This window comes from Athene cunicularia (assembly GCF_003259725.1).
Source record: "Athene cunicularia isolate RWA chromosome 11 unlocalized genomic scaffold, athCun1 chr11_part1, whole genome shotgun sequence".
In the NCBI taxonomy this organism is placed as follows: domain Eukaryota; kingdom Metazoa; phylum Chordata; class Aves; order Strigiformes; family Strigidae; genus Athene; species Athene cunicularia.
In genome coordinates, this window is record NW_020799113.1 from 16,965,135 (window position 1) to 16,981,968 (window position 16,834).

A 16,834-nucleotide genomic window follows, 5' to 3' on the forward strand; every position below is an offset into this window, starting at 1 on the left:
AGTGACAGGATAAAAAGAAAAGAAAAATGGTCTGACTCACTGTTTCTTATGCATTGATTTAAAAAAAAAAAACAACCAAACAAAACCCAAACAGCACTGCAGTAGGCAGTATTGCAGAGAGTATATTTGTGGCAACGGATCCCTTTATAGTTTGCCTGGGTTAGGCATAGCTGAGTATGAGGCACTTAACATGAAGTCACTGCTCCCAAAATGCTTGTTGAATAGCAAATGGCACAAAAAAAAAATACTGCTTCATTCATGAGATACATGATAGCACACAGAGAGATGGTTAGGAGTTTAACCCAGTTCTTAATAAGAAGATTGATTATAGCTAGGTGTAGAGCACAGACTGATAGAAAGGAAAATTCCAGTCAGGTAGCTTGTACTAAATTCTGTCTGGGTCTTTTCCCAACCTGCAAGTTGTGAAATGCTTGGCTCCCTGTGGCCGAGAACTCTAGTTCAATTGCAATGCTCGTGTGCTTATTATCTCCTCATCTGTTCTGTGTTGTTGTTGAATAGTGAGTGACGCCTATCTCAAGAACAGATTGGGAAATACAGCTTCACTTTTTTATGCAGTAGATAACTCAAGTTGCTGCTTTTATTGTGAGATAATGCCACATTGCTATATTGAATATACTAATAGCAATTAAAGAGCCATTAGTGGTGTGAAAAAAGAGTGGTAGGTGGATGGGGTAGTCTAAGGGATTTCATCTGCTGCTTACTCTTTGGTGCAAACAAGGTCCTGCTGAAGTTTTGTTTACTTTAATTTTAGTGAAGGAATTCTATTGATGGAAAGCCCTCCGTGGTGTGGACTCTTCTCCTACTGAGTAGAAAAAATCACTTTTTCATAACAAGCAGAAATACATATGCAAAGTTTAGAGAAATATTCTTCCATTAACAGGTAAGGATTTTACTTCCCCGGGTTTATTTCCATTTATAAGCTAAATTAATACAACTCAAATACCCTTGGTGGTTATATAAACAGAATTTGAAAATTTAAGTTCTAGTTAATATTCATAATTTCTTTGTAAAGATGAGTAACATAGCTATTTAGCAGCTGTTCAGAGCAATGCACAGGGACTTACAAAAAATTTCATAGTAATCAGCAGTTATCTTGATCTTATTACAGCTTAAAAATAAGCAAGAGTAAGCACAAAAAATTTTAGGCATAATTTTCTTACCCATAAAAAATAGTATCAAGGATGTCTCCTTCCCTCCCACCAGAGCCTGATCCAGTTCCTCCATAATTTAATAGCCATCTTGGAAGATTAATGGAATCAAATGTTTTGAGGATACTCATAGCATGTGTGTTTAATATATCAATAGTTTAATTGCTACTGAAGTGTGCAATGTATTTGACATCAAATATAGCCTGTAATAATGTTTACCATACAACACAAAATTCTCATACCTCCTAGTTTTTTCTGGAGGCATGTCACACTTCACATTTGATTTGTTAAAACCTATGAACACAAGACAGTTCAGTAAATGAGCTTGCCTGCGTAACCAACCCTTATTACTTTCAAAGCTAAATAAAGCAATGAATAAACATAACTTTACATTTTTCATCTACCCAAAAGAGTTTTGTGTTGTTAATATATTTTAAAACCATTACCTGTATCAAGAATTTAACTATGCTCTCTTAAAACTTTAGATTACGTAAGGACTTTTGAGCATCTAACATTTTTTTCTGAAGGAAAACTTAGTTTTAAACTTTCAAAGCTTCTGTTTTCCACACATAGTCCTTTTCTGTTTTCTGCACACATATTTTCTAGAAATGACATATAATTTTAATGGAAAATAAAAATGCTGTAGTCCCTACACTTTGAGCTTCTAGTCACCTTGCTGAGATTCTCAGCACCAGTGAAATAGCGCTGATTTCATGACGTGGATAGTAACTCAGGAACTGGACTAGGTTGTCAATGCCAATTCTTTTGTAACATATAAAACAAAACCGAAAAACATTTACCTGTCTCTAGCTTTACCTGGACTGCTTAATAAATGAAACCAAGAGCATGAGGAGAACGAACTACTGAAGGAATGACACAGAATCACATTATTCACATTATTCACTAAAGCTATGTTTGTTAGAGATTTTCTGTGTTTACTAAAGTATCTTCTTGTTTGGTTATAACCAAACTTTTTTTCTTGCCTTCCTCTGTTACAGTCTGACTCATCTGTTCAAACAGCTTTGATATCTTGGCAAATCTCAGGTGATTCTGAAATCTTCGTGCAGCAAAAGCATAAAGCAGAGGGTTAATACAGCTACTGATGAATACAAGTGCTCCAGAGATGTACACTCCTCTGCCTACAATTTCATCCAATGTCAAAGACATTTCCTCGTTAGAGAGTTCTATCTGAATTGAAATAATATCTAGGATGTTAAAGAGATGATGAGGGAACCAGCATAAAATGAATGCCACCACAATGCTGGCGATGAGCCGTTCCGATCGCTGCTTAGATTGGTAATTCATTCTGCTTATTCTTCTTGCAACACACATGTAACAAGTGCAAATAATTAAAAAAGGGATTACAAACCCTGCAAGAGTCTCCAGCAAAAGATATGACACTTTCTGTCTATTAGAAGAGTAGTTCCGACATGTGCATAGTAGTCTGCCGTTCATTTCTTCTGTCTCTTGAAATGGAATGACAGAAATGCCGAAAGTAATAGACAGGAACCAAATGAGGAACATGACCAAAGAAATCTTTTCTTTTGTTTTGTATCTTTGTATTGTGAAAGGGTAAAACACAGCCATTAACCGCTCGAAGCTCAGTGCTGTAATTAGAAATATACTAGCATACATGCTGCAGTAAATAATGAAAACCAGTATTTTGCAGAAGATGACTCCAAAAACCCATGAATCCGCGAAGGAGTAAATCCAAATTGGTAAGGTAATCAGTACAAGGACATCTGCAATGGCCAGGTTCAGGATCAGCAGGACTGAAGGAGATACTTGTTTCATTTTTGTACAAACAGTCCAGATGACGATGCAGTTTCCAGGGGTCCCAATAATAAATGACAAGCTCAGTATTATGCAGACAACTGACCTCACAATATTCCATGTTGAGTGGATGCTGCTTTCCTCAGCTTGACTCATTCTGGAAATTTTTCAGTTCTTCTTGGCTGCCAGTATCCTCAGTGCTTTGTACTCTGCTTTTATTTGAAGATGACTACTCGAGAGAAAGTTCTCTAACTGATATTCTGTAGACTAGTATGTCATATGAGCTCACAGCCTATAGCTCTCTTCTACAAACATCTGACCACATATGGCAGTTCCTGTTGTTTAGGAAGACAGCGTGCATTTCTGCATACAAAGCAAAAATAAAAATACAGTGCAGCACCTGACTTTGCATTTAGTTATACAGACGTATGTACTTAGTAGCTTTTAAAGCATGTTGGTGGTTTTTCAAAAGTGTCCCTATTCAAAGCTTTGTTACTTTGTTAAAGTTACTGATCTAATGAACATCTATGAGGAGAAAGAAACCCACTTTATGCTTTTCTACTCTTGCTTGTATGAATAACTCAACATTTTATATAAGCCAAAAAAAGAAGGGTGGCAGATAAACCACAAATGTGCATTATGTATTTGACATGAAATTCCATTTCAAAGCATAAAAAATTGTGCTTACTGCTTTTGGGTTATCTTTTTTAATTGAGCAGAAAACAGTAAATCATGCCTTAGAAATACACTGGCATAACAGAAATCAACATTTGTCCTATAGTGAGACTGTACTGGCACAATAAAGCAGGTGGGAGTTGTATTTATAATGCTCTGGGAAACTACAGTCCTTTAGCCAAACAATAAGCATCAGAATAATCTGAATATAGGGTTATAAGAGGAAATGCTCAGTGCCAGACAAAATATACATTTTTACATTGTACTCCTGCTGCACCAGCAGCTTTATCTCCTTTATCTTCTAGGAAACTTGGTAGTCGGTGCAGTATTCAAATCCTGTGTGAATCCTAAATTCTTCAGTGTCTGGCTGAAGAATATGAAAATATTTTGTTATCCTGATGTCAAAACATCTTTTGAAGTTCATTTAAAAAAAGTTAAAGGAGGAACTAAAACAGCAGCACGAACAGAAATGTTCGAGTCACAGAAGTGAAACTGGAAGGGTATTTTCCATAAAAAAGATGCACAGAAAAAAAGGAGTTATACTTAACGCTTTCTCTTAAATTTAAGACTGTGATACAGATTATGTCCCTAAGCGCTGAGGTAAATTTTACAAACCAGGCAAATGTAGTGCATAATATTAAGTTGAAAAGTACCTTTCACCATGGAGAAAGGATTGCAACACCTCCTTCCCCAAATCAGCTTAGTTGGTTTTGATCTCATAAGAGTATAATGAGATCAAAAGCAAGTCCAGAATAACTCTACTGAAGTCAAGTATTATATCTTCAAAATACTATTTGTGTAGCAAAGATTTTAATTTGGATTTAATCTGCTACACGATTCTAGTTCCTTTTATTTTTAACTACATTTAGGACAGATTGGGTAGGGGAAAAACCCAAACCAGTTGTTTGTATTCTAAAGGGAATTTTTGAAAACCGCTTGTGAAAATCAACTGATAAAAGGAAGTGCTGGGCAATGTCTCTTCTTCTAATGACATCACCTTTATACACATCATTATTTCTCCAGAAGCAACTTTGGAAGGGCTCATTAGTGATTTGTTGCCAGTGGCATATCTAGATTGGACAAAGTTGCAGGTTTTTATTGGGGGGTGGGAAATCAAGGAAAGAGGCCCAGTACCTCTTGTCACCCAATGCCACAGGTACAGGCAGGTTCTTTTAGGTAAAGTCTGAATCTAGATTATGATTATTGCATCACACTCTGATTATTAAGAATTTGAACTGATCTGCAGAGGACCCAGGTGACAAAAAGCCTAGGTAACTACAGACTCTAAATCGTAAGAAAGCTACACCAGTTACTAGAAATTCTGCTTAACTGAAAGCTATGATAACTGCTAAAAATTCCATGTACCAATAAGCTATGCTGACTTCTAGAAATTGTAGATAACAATAAGCTATGATGATACTAAAAATTTTAATGTCATAATAAAGCTCTAGTCGTAACTAAAACCCTGTGGCCAGTCTTCTTTCTACCAAGGATCCCTAAAAAACCCCCGTATGTTCCTGTAGCACTGGGTGACACTTCTGTAAGATTTTCCTCTTTAAAACTTTACTTTTGGTGGCAAAGAGCAATTGCCTGTACAACTGTTGGTATCAGCATTAGCATAGTCCTGATCCAGTGGTGTATGAATCTGGTTGAATTTCCGAAGTGTCTGCCCCTACATTTTTCAGAAACATGTTTCTCCACTTCAGTCAAAGTTTACTTGCCAGATGGCCTCTGTCTCTGGCTTTATCTTTCATTTAAACAAGAAAACAAATTAATCTTAGAAATGCAGCAACAGTCTGGGATTTCTGTTTCAAAAAAGATCCCAGACAGGTGTTGAAATGCTAAGATTTCCTTGAGTAAGACTCTGAAGACAGGCTATTAGACTTAATATTACAGATATTAGAGTTAACATTAGCTAGGGAGCATGTTTCTGAAGAGCTCTGTGTGACTGCTGGATTACCATGCAAACTTCAGATTATTAGTTGTCTTTAATATTCTCTAATAGTAACTGTAATTTGTCGAATTTACACTAGTACACAAACTAGATGGGAAATTTAACAAATATACTCATTAACAAGGGGAGCAGTGTAGTATGTTCAATAGCATGCTAAACACAACAGTGGCTAAACAACTCAGTATCTTACTCATTCTCCTTACCAGCTATGGGTGGGGCTTTTAATGTAGGAACATGCAGTTGGACTTCTGACCACATAAGCTTTGGTCTAATTCTATTAGCAGCAGTGACATTAGGCTGCATTTCTGTGTTTAAAAAACCCAATCAATCTAAACCTGTAAAGTTTTTTGTGTGTATGTAGTGCAACAGTTCAGGCATTAACACAGGAAGCTTTGTTACCTTTAGATTGGCAAATAATTTCCAAGCTCAAGAAGTCTATGCTACTGCTAAGAAACATTTTGAGTAGAATTTGCTTTGGATTGAATATTAGGGTGGTGTTTCATTCACCCTTTGAATTATTTATTTTTCTTTGTATGCATGTATGAGCTTCCCTCTGGTGGGTGATCTCTTAATTTACCATTGAGTATTTTCAGACAGCTGTGTTAAGACCACAAAATGTAAATCGTAATTGCTATTTCCAGCTTTTCATATTTAATTTGAGAATCAGAATTTCACCTCAAGATGCTGAAAGCCTTTGGGCTTACAGCCTCTGCTCAAAGTGCATCTATCCCTCCACGCTGTAAGAACATGCCTTTAACAATTTACAGAGTAGCTGATGCATGGGAAATCTGTATCTCATAACTTGAATGAATAGCTGTACCAAAAAAGACTTTTCAAATCCTCTCTAATTTTTGTCTTCAGAAGGATCCCCTGGATGTCTGTCTGCTAAGTGATTGTAGAATAATGATCACCAAGTATCATACATCTGCTGAGATGCTGGAAACGGATGTTAGTAACCTTGTGTGCCTGCTGATGCTGAAGGGAGGAAGTTCCTAGTCTAAACCCCTTAGTCCTTCAGCCATGGCAACAAGGTGGTATTTGCAGGATTGGTATAGCTGTTTTACAACAAACTCAGTCCAATGGCACTATTAACAGTGTGAAAGTGCCACACTTTGCCTTGGTCAGAGAATTATGGGCTGGTTCATAGCTGATTTATATGTTGCTTTCTGGATTACAGAAGGATCTCCTATATAAATGGGATCTTGCGGTGGCATGCAGCAATTTATCATGTCTCTCTCTGCCCTGCAACTACAGCAGAGGGAAGTGCAGTGTAGGAATAGACACGTACCAGACATGTCTAAGCTCTTGCAAACACTGTTTGTGACAGCAGCCCATGAGGTAGCAAGTACAAATGAGAACACTCTCAGTGCTTCATTATCACCAGAGAAAAGAACTTAGTAAAGAGCTACCCTGGGATGAGTTCCAGAATGTAATAAAAGATGTGTACCTTGCACTATAAATAGAAAGTCTGAAATATTCGGTGCTGTGTGCATTGTTGTTAGTTAGTCTTCTAATAATATCACAAAATTCTATCCCTTACTCAGCTCAGTAGCAAATAACAATGGTTTTATATGACTGGCCAGAGAAAAGATTTCCTCTTTGTTATGTTCAGGGAAAACTGCTTTTAAACTTGTGACGGGAAGAGTGCTTACAAGGCACCTGTTGTAAGTGCACTGATAGTGTTGGTACCTTTCTTACCCTAACAGAATGATCACAGACAATCAGAACATGTTTTCAGCAGTTGTGAAATTATTTAAGTATATGGTGAAATATTTCCCTTGTACAGACAGGTTCATGAGAGTAGAGGTGCTAATTAAGATAGTGGAGAACTATAATTCTGACTATAAGCAGGAATATGAGTAACAATTACACAGAGATTATGGAAAAGCTTAAAAATATATTTTCTCAACATTATTATGTGTGTATATAGTTTTAATTTCCTGTTATTCATAGTGCAAGCTTTCAAAGAGTAAATGTATAGATTTGTTACAATTTAAGGTGAGACTTTGGCCTGTTCTAAATCAGTTATCACTAAGTTGCTGTTTGTATGTACACAAACTGTTGCTAGCCAGAATCCTTATCTACACAAGCATATCTGGCACCACAATTGCTACTGAGTAAATCAAATACATTGTTTACATACTCTTCCTTTTGAGTAATTAATTACTGATGACAAACACTGCTTCGATGATTTGCTGTCAAACGTTATTCGTTTTTTCTTTGTTGTTTAGCTAAACCTACTACCATTCCTACCTCGTTTGCTGGGATTGCATGTGAATATTATATAACTGTAGCATCAGTCTCTTTTTGTTATTCAGCAGTGTAATGAAAGTCCTGAGCAGTGCACCTCTTAGTGAAGCACCTGTGATTAACAAACCCCCAAACCCGTACTTCCTTGTGCCCGTGCTGCAGATGGTAACTGTTGTTTTGCACGTAAACCAGTCATACACCATTTCCTATAGCGTACACTGAAGTACAAGGCTCTGTCCGTGTAGTTACGTATTTTGAACACAGGGTGGCCCTGGCGAACCATCGGTTGGGTTTCTGGCTAAGACTGCAGGCCAGAGAGGCCCAGCCCTGCGCTGCACGTGGTGCACGTGGTGCCAGGCTGAGACCCATTGAACTGGTTCTTTTGTGTACGAAGGTTAGGTGATTGTGACTTAAGATTTCAATATTGTTTCTACTTTATCGATAACTTTGTAGATAAAAATCACAACGTCTTTTCTGTCTTGCAGATCATGTTATTTTCTAAGTACTCCTATTCCCAGCTCTCTTAGTTCTCTTTTGCTATATGTCCAATCCTAACGATACATTCTGCTGGAATTAATACAATAAGGGCGGCTCCCTCCACTACAAAAATAACTTGGAAGCTGATTGAAATTTTTATGCCTCTGAAGTAACAAAGTTCAGAAAGTTTGGTAATGATATTAGCAATTGTTCCTTCAGTGTAATTTCCATTAGTGTGTTCTTGTAGTCTCTTTGAAAAGCAGATCAAATTGTGATCTCATGATGTGAAATAATCCTGCTCAGCAGATTTGAGCAGCTTCCGGGTCTTCTTTAATTCCTTTAACACACAAGCATTGAGACACTAGCTTGGGCCCTCATGTGACATGAAGTCTTGTTTTTTGGCCTTATATCAGGAGGCTGGTTAACTGTGCTAAAGGTAGAAAGATTGTACTAATTTTATGAGGAATACAAGGATTTTTTCCTGCTCTATAGCCACCATATATGTGTTAGCTAAAGAAACTTGCAGATGAACACTGATGCCCTCAGACACTTAGTAATTAGCATACCTGGTATGTTGTTCTGCATAGCTAGAGAAACTAGCGCATTGTACCATGCTGACCTTCAGAATTATCTTCTCCAAGCATTCTTAATCTGAAATAAAATGTAGCCAGGATTAATTCTGAGATGCCACACACAGCTAGAGTAACAGCTATTTACTAAACACACACACACAAGATATTGTATGGAAAAACTGTAAGATATGCAATCTTCAGGCACAGGTAATTTTCTATCATCCTGAAATTTGATCTATTGCTTTTGTAGAATTTTAATTTAATATTAGAAATGGCTGTGAATAATGGTAACTTCTCCATTAAATGAAGCAAGTGTTTTCGCTGGCAGAAAATGCTAGAACCATTTTCTTAGTTAAAAATCTAATTACCTATGGATTTTAATAGAATGTAATACTAATAGACTCTAAAGTAATCTGATCTCATATTATTCTTGTATTTGACTCTTGACCCTAGTAATATGATCTGGGTTTAGGCATTCTTATGTTCTAGTGTTGAGTCAGACCAAAAAATCCTTTTAGCCCAGTATCTTGCCTCTGACGGCAGCCAAAACCAGGTGCCTAGGGAAGAATGTAAGAAGAAGCCACATGTGACTATACTTGCCCCACATATTCTTTGGCTTTTAGTCAATTACAGCTGAGGAGTTTCTTGAGCCAGGTATGGTTTCTGTGTGTTTAATAAAGCTTTGTGGAGATTTACTCTGTAGACTTCCTACATCTGCCCTTGAACTCAGGTAAACTTTCAGCTTTGATACATGCTGTGTGAAGAACCACCTCCTTTTGTTTGTTTGCTGGTCTCCTGTTAGCTTCATCTGGCTTCCCACAGTTCATACGTTGGAAGAAACAGTGAAGAGTTAATCTCTGTTCATCCTTTCCATAGTCCTTATTTGACTAAACCCTACATGTCAGTCGCTCATTTCCAGACTGAAGAGTTCTTGTATGCATGATCAATCCCTCCACACTTTTCATCATCTCTGTTGCCTTCGCTCTTCATTCAGTTCTTTTATACCCTCTATGAGACAGAGGAACAGAACAGTTCTGAAGTTCAAGAGTTCAAATAAACTCCAGTGTGCTGCAGAGGAAGAATTAAAAAACCCAAGGTACATGGAGGTCTAAAATACCTAATCTCAAATTCATTTCACCCTGCTAGTGTAAAAAGGAGAATAGCTTGGCTGTCTATACTTAAACTACTGTCAAAAATGTCTTATTTTTAAAAAAAATTGGGGATTAGTTTAGTTTAAATTCAAACTACAAAAATAGTAATTAGCGCTTTTTTTTTCCCCCCCTCTTTCCTCAGTGCCAGTCTGTGCTCTAGCATTTAGAAGACTTTGTTCCAAAGGTCACTGTGTCATTCTTCCTTCATTTACTCCAGATGCTCCACGATCATAGAAATCCTCATGTGATGCAATTACCTTGTAATCCTTAAACCATAGGTTGTCCTCTGTCTGGTAGAGCTTTGTATCTCTGTTTGCTGTGTGACCTATTCTGTGCTTAATACATTAAAAGTCAAGTATGATTTAAATATGTCATTATTTGTTAGTGTATGAAAGACAGTTTTAATTGTGTACATTGTTTTTTCTTGGTAGATTTGTGTCTTATTATGCCTATCTGTGTGGGAAGCATTTAGTTCTCAGTGGTATTGAATGGTATCTCTTTAATATCCGTTCTTTCCCTACACAGCCAATATGTGACTACTTTTTCCATGATTGCTGTCTTCCTGTCTTTTGAGTTGCTACGTATTAACTAAGTTGTGGGGTATCTGACCATGATATTACGGAAACTATTACTGTAGCTCTGCTGCCTTGGTTCCCCCCCATATTACCTGGATGTACTTCATGTTGGTGTAGCAAAACGTTTGTTATGTGCAATATAGCCTGATCCAGAGTGCTCGTGTTTGGCACATTTTGAGGTCTGTTACCGAGTGAAAAACAGACTACATAGTAGGGGAACATGGCTAAGGCTCTTGCTAGACACTGCTGCTGAGTGTCAGTTGATCAAATTATTAAGGGTTATCCTGCCTGACAAATCACGGATCCAGTCACAAACTGTATCCAACTTCTAGTTCTCTGATTCAGGTTTTAAACAATGTTAGGCTGCATTTATAGTTTAGGCAGTTTGCTAAGTTATTGTTTATCATCAATTAATATTACCATCTATACAAGGTTATACAGATATCAAGAAGACAACTCTAAAGCATATAAAATCAGAATTTAAACAGTCATTTAAACAGAACTTAATTTTTGAAAATTGTTAGCCTATGTTATCTGAGAACAGTAATCTGTAAGCAGAACAGAAAAAATCAATACTCTCTAGCAACTTGCCAAAATGAGGAAATATCCAACAAAATCAAGTCAGATAGAGGCTTTGAGACAAATGCTTTCTCCAGCTAATCAAGACATCTTTGCAGCCCACAAACACAGCAAAACTGTTTTCACAAGTTATGTTAGGATGAGTTGAAATTGTCTCATAATGGTATATCCTTTACCAAGAAATCATGAGACCAATTTATCTGCCACATGAAAGCTCATGTATTTCTTGCTTTCAGCAGAAAATTTTTGTCACATGATAGCAGTACGCCTTTTCTACCACTTCTTCAGCTTGCAATCTGAGTAGCTTCACTTCCAGCTGCCAAACACAAATGATTTTCAGCATAGCATGAAGAAACTCTTAAGAGTGTTATTCTAATACCATATTGATAATGTAGTATTGCGGTGGGCGGAGGAAGCAAGCAGCCGATTCAATGTGAATGATAGAGCAAGCTTCAACTCTATTGATAGAAATCACACCATATATAAGCAGTCTACAATACACTACTTGCAACTCTATTGGATACATTAAAGAAACTACATTATAATATCTCAGCCATTGGGTACATCTAAAAAGTCACATTATAATACACTAGCCCCTTGTGGCATTTCTGGTATGCATAAACATCTTCCTAGCTGTAAACCTGCTTCTCTCCCAGGGCTGCTTTCCTCTGACCCCCAAGGTCATAATACGCCCCAACTTATCTCCTTGTTCTCACAACAGTCCTCGCTAGCACAACTGAGCCCTGGATCTCCATCCAGGTTTACATAACTGTACCCTGGGTTCTTTCCTTTGTTTACCTCAGGTGGCTGGGACCGACTTCTTCAGGGAGCTGTGGCCGACCAGCTCCTGCAGGGAGCTATGGCCTTGCTCTCTGCAAGCCGTTCTCCAACATAGTATGGTAGCAATATTTTAAGTATCTCAAGCTGTTTATAGCATGTTAATTTAACAAAAAAGTTGTTCCATTAAATCCATTTTCTCACAGGCAGTCCTTGGCAAGCTTCCTCTTTCTAACAAGTGCACAAATGTCTCTAAAGTATCATTTTGCCGTTCAAAACATGACAGGTTAGTTCACTGTTGCCTGTTCAAAATGTGCTTCAGGCAGTGATAACCCCAGAAGTGGGTTAAAACAAATGGTGGAATTTTATTTGAATTGACATTTGATATTCTCCTTGTATTATTTGCCCAGTAGAACTATCAGAATAACTGTCCTGATCTAAGTTTGAGTCTATCTAGGATTTGAACAAAAGGATCAGAATAATGACCTTCAAAAGTCCCTTCCAACCTTAATTTTCCTACAATTATATTTCTGCACTGGCATGTTTGACACAGCCTGCCACAATGCTACTCACAATGCTGCTGATTAAACCATTTTCCCATGATTAACCATTCCCAACTGCCTGTGTCCCTCAGCCTAGAAGGGAACAATGTCCTTACAGAAATCATCAAACAATACTTTTTAACTTAACATGCCCAAGGAATGGGATAGTAAGTGTCTGTGCACACTACAGAAGCATCTGTAGGCTATCTATCTCTTTCTTTGGAAAGTGGTATCAGCCAAACAGCAGATCAGGCATTTATTTTTACATGCACTGACAGTTGAAACTCAGATCTCAATGATTTGTTAATCTTGTTACTTAATTTTGTTTGATTTTTAAATTTTATTAAGGAACCTTGCTAAAATTTGCTTCTTATTTGGTTCTTAACTGTAGTCAGTTTTCCTACTCATACCTAGTTTTTAGTGTGACAATCTGGATTTAAAGGCTAGTAAATAAATGGGTGGTCTATCTACATTATATCTCCACATCTAAGATGACTGTTTGCTTTATAGATGCATCTTTTAGTGGGTTTTCATACACATTTCAGATCCAAAGAGCCATAATTATAAAATGAAGAAAAAAAAATATTTACATTTCCCTTAAACTCATTTAAACTCTCATTGGTTCATTTTTAAATGCAGCCATCAAAGAGGACCTCTCAGATTGTTTCTTATAGGCTGAAGTGAAGTTTCTCTACAGATCAGTCAGACATTTTTCTATCCTTTGATGTTTGAACAATTTAGCACCAAAAATGAGTGAGTGAAACCTTAATGAGACTAGATAAAGACCAACATTCCCCTAAATAAGTTACTAAATGACTGACAACAGTTTCAGTTCTTCCAGACACACGTGTTTCCAGAAATGAGTTCCCTTTTGTCAGAATCGGTTGAATCTAGTAGTAGCAGAGTTGTGTCTTTTTGGAAGTAACTATGAGCTAGCAAATTTCCTAAGCCCTGTATTTCTCAGCCACTTTCCTGACACCCTGCCCAACTGGGATACAAAACAAGGTGTGACACTGGATGAAATTGCTTATTAGACAGAATAGTGGTCTCCTTGCCTTTTCATTATATGTGGGCTAGAATCCTGAAATGCTGTTGTTTGACTCACGCCACATGACAAATAAGATTTCTTTTGCTTTCTTTGACAAGTATGTCACTGTGCCCTAGCCACTCTTACAGTCTTGTGAGATTTGCAATAACATAAATAGCCTTACAATAACAGCATGCTGACTTGTGTTTTTTCTCCACATCTTCTCTTCACCTGAAAAGTATCCTGCCTGCAGATCAAACCCACCTTGTTAGCTTTCTACCTCAGAGGGTGCAAACAGTTTCTCTGCACAGCAAAAAATGTCAGGTTCTGCCACTCATGCAACATGCTGGGAAGTTGTCGTAATTTATGGGAACTTGTGCAAGACATAAGCTGTCCTTGAGGGTTCAACCTACTCAGTTTTCATCACAACATAATTATGTTTTCAACTCTTTTCCTCCTATATTCATCCTACACACAGTTGTATCTCCCCTTTCCATCTTCCTGCACCACTTTTTCTTTTTTTTTTTTTTTTTAATTCCATGTTTTGCCTATCTTAAATTTCAAAGTTCTTCAGTGGTCTAACCCAGAACACCAACTCTGAGTAAATCTTGAGTAAACTCCCAGTACCTTAAGTCTCAGCATTCTTGCTAAGAATCTCTCACTCCCAGATTCTAACAAAAATCTCTTTGAGCAGGAATTGTGCAATTCAGCTTGTTAGTCATTAGATCCTCACAATTTACTATGAAGCTCTATTAGGTGGATGGTTTACAAGGATGAATTGATTTGCTTTAGCAAAATGTGAGCCAAAAGAGTAATATGATCTCTATTACACAGATTAAAGGTTTGAATTAGGAAAGATGACAGTGATAGGATCTATTAATTGTGGATATCCTACCCTGGTGAATGGCTAGGCTTTGTTGTTCTAGGTTGATAATCACGTAAGCCTGCATTTCTGTACTCCCTGTTCCCTTCTTTCAGGTCCTGTTCTGCACTGTAACCAAATTTAGCCTGAGACACACTGAGGAACTTATTTCAAGTCTTGTTTACTGTCCTAATGTTATTGAGCAGCAGCATGGGGAACAATGTGGAAGTGAATGTGAAGTGCTGAGGAAGCAGATAGGAAAGGAAGGGAAAGTATCTTTGCACCCCGGGTTCAAATGCATGTCAGATTGTGTTCTGGGACTATGCTATTGCGGTTATGTGCACGTACAGCTTGAGTTTAACAAGTGCTGTTTAACAAGCACTAAGAAGTCTGCTAACTCGTCCAAGAGCGGATTAAAAAAAAAAAAAATCTTTGCTAAAGGTAAGAAATCAATACCCTCTTCAGGCAGTCCAGAAGTGGAACCCTCATTTGGCTAACTTAACAAGACTGGGCTATAAATTGAACTGGATGTCTGGCATATTTATGCAATCCTCTATATTTAAAGTTTTACTCTGAAGAAATACGATTAAAAAAAAAAAAAAAAAAAAAAAAAAAAGCCTCCTTCAAATGCACACTCAGCTCCTCAGATAAATACATGTTTATGACTGTCCACCTTTCAGGTCAGCTGCAACATGTAAGTATTATTACAGGTCAGTCACAACTGTACTAAAACCAAAATACATTGTACAGGTATGACTGACTTCAATTGGGCCTCAAACCATTCTTGAGAAGGAAAGGATTAAACTTGCTTTTTGCCTCCAGAGTGGAGTTTTGAGGGCTGATGTTTGTTTAAAAAAACATAAACAATTATTTTGATCTGTAGACAGTGTGGAAAAAAAAAATCATATTGGTGTTGTATTTTATTTTAGTGCTACTTTTTCAAAATAAATTCAAGTTTAAACAATGGCCAGGATTCCTACTGAGGTAGGAAAACTTAGATAGGTAAATCTGTTGTGTCAAGGAGCACTGGAAATCCTTGTGGTATAGACAGAAGAATTATTAGGGGAAAAAAAATTTCCAGCTTCTTAAAAAAAATCTGTATTCTCTAATGAAGCTTAGAACTGAACAAGCGTGCTGTTCTGAATGTGAACTTTATGTAATCAGACCCCTTGTGGCAAACTAAAACAAAATGTATCACTCTCATTTTCCTAAATTCCTTATACCTCTGTATCTGTTAGTTTTTATCAATGCATTGGCTTATGTAGGTTTCTGGGTAGGCCTGACTTCTCACCAGTTGATTCTTTCCTGGCTTTAGGCACAAGTTCAAAATTGTGCAGATGAACATAACTTATTTAAAGCTGAATACCTGGTCTTATTTGTGATGTTTGGGGGTTGGAAGGAAAGAAATGTCACAGACCTGTATTATAATATTTTCCAAAGACAATTTGGGGGAATTTAAGAAGAGATGTCATGCTAACATCTTCAGGAAAAAATTAAGTGGGCAGCAGATACTGTCTGTACACTCAGTAACAAGGAAGATGATTAAAGCAAATGACTGAAAATTGACCCAAATTTTATTTTTTGTATACATGATAATAAGCATCTTATGAAATGTTTTACCTTCTTTCTTCTGCAAGTGTCTGTATTTCACTTCTCATTTTTATTAAGGATGGATTCCAGGTCTCAGTGATAATTTGTATTGGTGCAAATTCAGATGCAAAAATTAGGATGGCTAGTAAAATTCTGCGAGGTGGTAAAGTTAAGATAGCATGTTTCTGAACTATATGACTGACGATGATTGTGTTAACGTATTCTGAAATTGGTAAATTCCTGAATGAAACAAATTAACAATTGGGAAAGTGCTGACATGGGCTTCTGCCTGCAGTGAGATCTGTGCCAACACTTTGTTTGTCTTCCCATCTTTCTTTGGAACTTGCTGGTTTTCTACTAGTGTGTCTAGCCTCAGCACAATCGTGTTTGGGGGTATTTGAGCCAATACAAACACTTCTTAGGTGGCAAGGATCAGAAGCAAACAGAGAATTCTGTTCAATCAAATAAAAGATGTTTAAGCAAATATTAGATTTCTGGAAAGGATTGTTTCTCTTAAATAACCAGTGTTCAAACTCATATCCAATTCATGGGTTTTGTCAGGTTGCCAGTGCAAGCCCTCAAGGAGTCTTAAACAAAGATAATGCTACTGATATTGTAGTTTCTGGGGTTTAATATAGTTTATTTCTGGTGGGGTTTCTTTTTGAAAGAAGAACATTTCTTAAAAGACTGATTATGTTTAGTAAAAAAATTCTCTACAGTGGTATCAGATTGGCTTCTGGAGCATGGATAATGATTTTTTTTCACCTCATGTGTAAGTGAAAAAGGTGCTGTACTGCTTTTAACAGTAGTTTCAACTGTAACAACTTCCTTTTTCATTTCTAGCCAGTTTTGGATACAAAA

General features: G+C 37.1%; 1 protein-coding gene across 1 annotated transcript; it reads right to left on the minus strand.

The window, feature by feature from the left end:
- Positions 1–1,825: 1,825 nt before the first annotated feature.
- LOC113484367 (leukotriene B4 receptor 1-like) lies at positions 1,826–3,156 on the minus strand. The gene has a single exon (XM_026856715.1). It carries the CDS (start codon positions 3,096–3,098, stop codon positions 2,088–2,090), a length of 1,011 nt encoding a protein of 336 aa, XP_026712516.1. The 5' UTR covers positions 3,099–3,156; the 3' UTR covers positions 1,826–2,087.
- Between the last annotated feature and the right edge of the window lie 13,678 nt (positions 3,157–16,834).

Bases quoted from the DNA above. Each gene is read 5' to 3' on its own strand.
- LOC113484367 (XM_026856715.1), bottom strand. From the start codon at position 3,098: ATGAGTCAAGCTGAGGAAAGCAGCATCCACTCAACATGGAATATTGTG.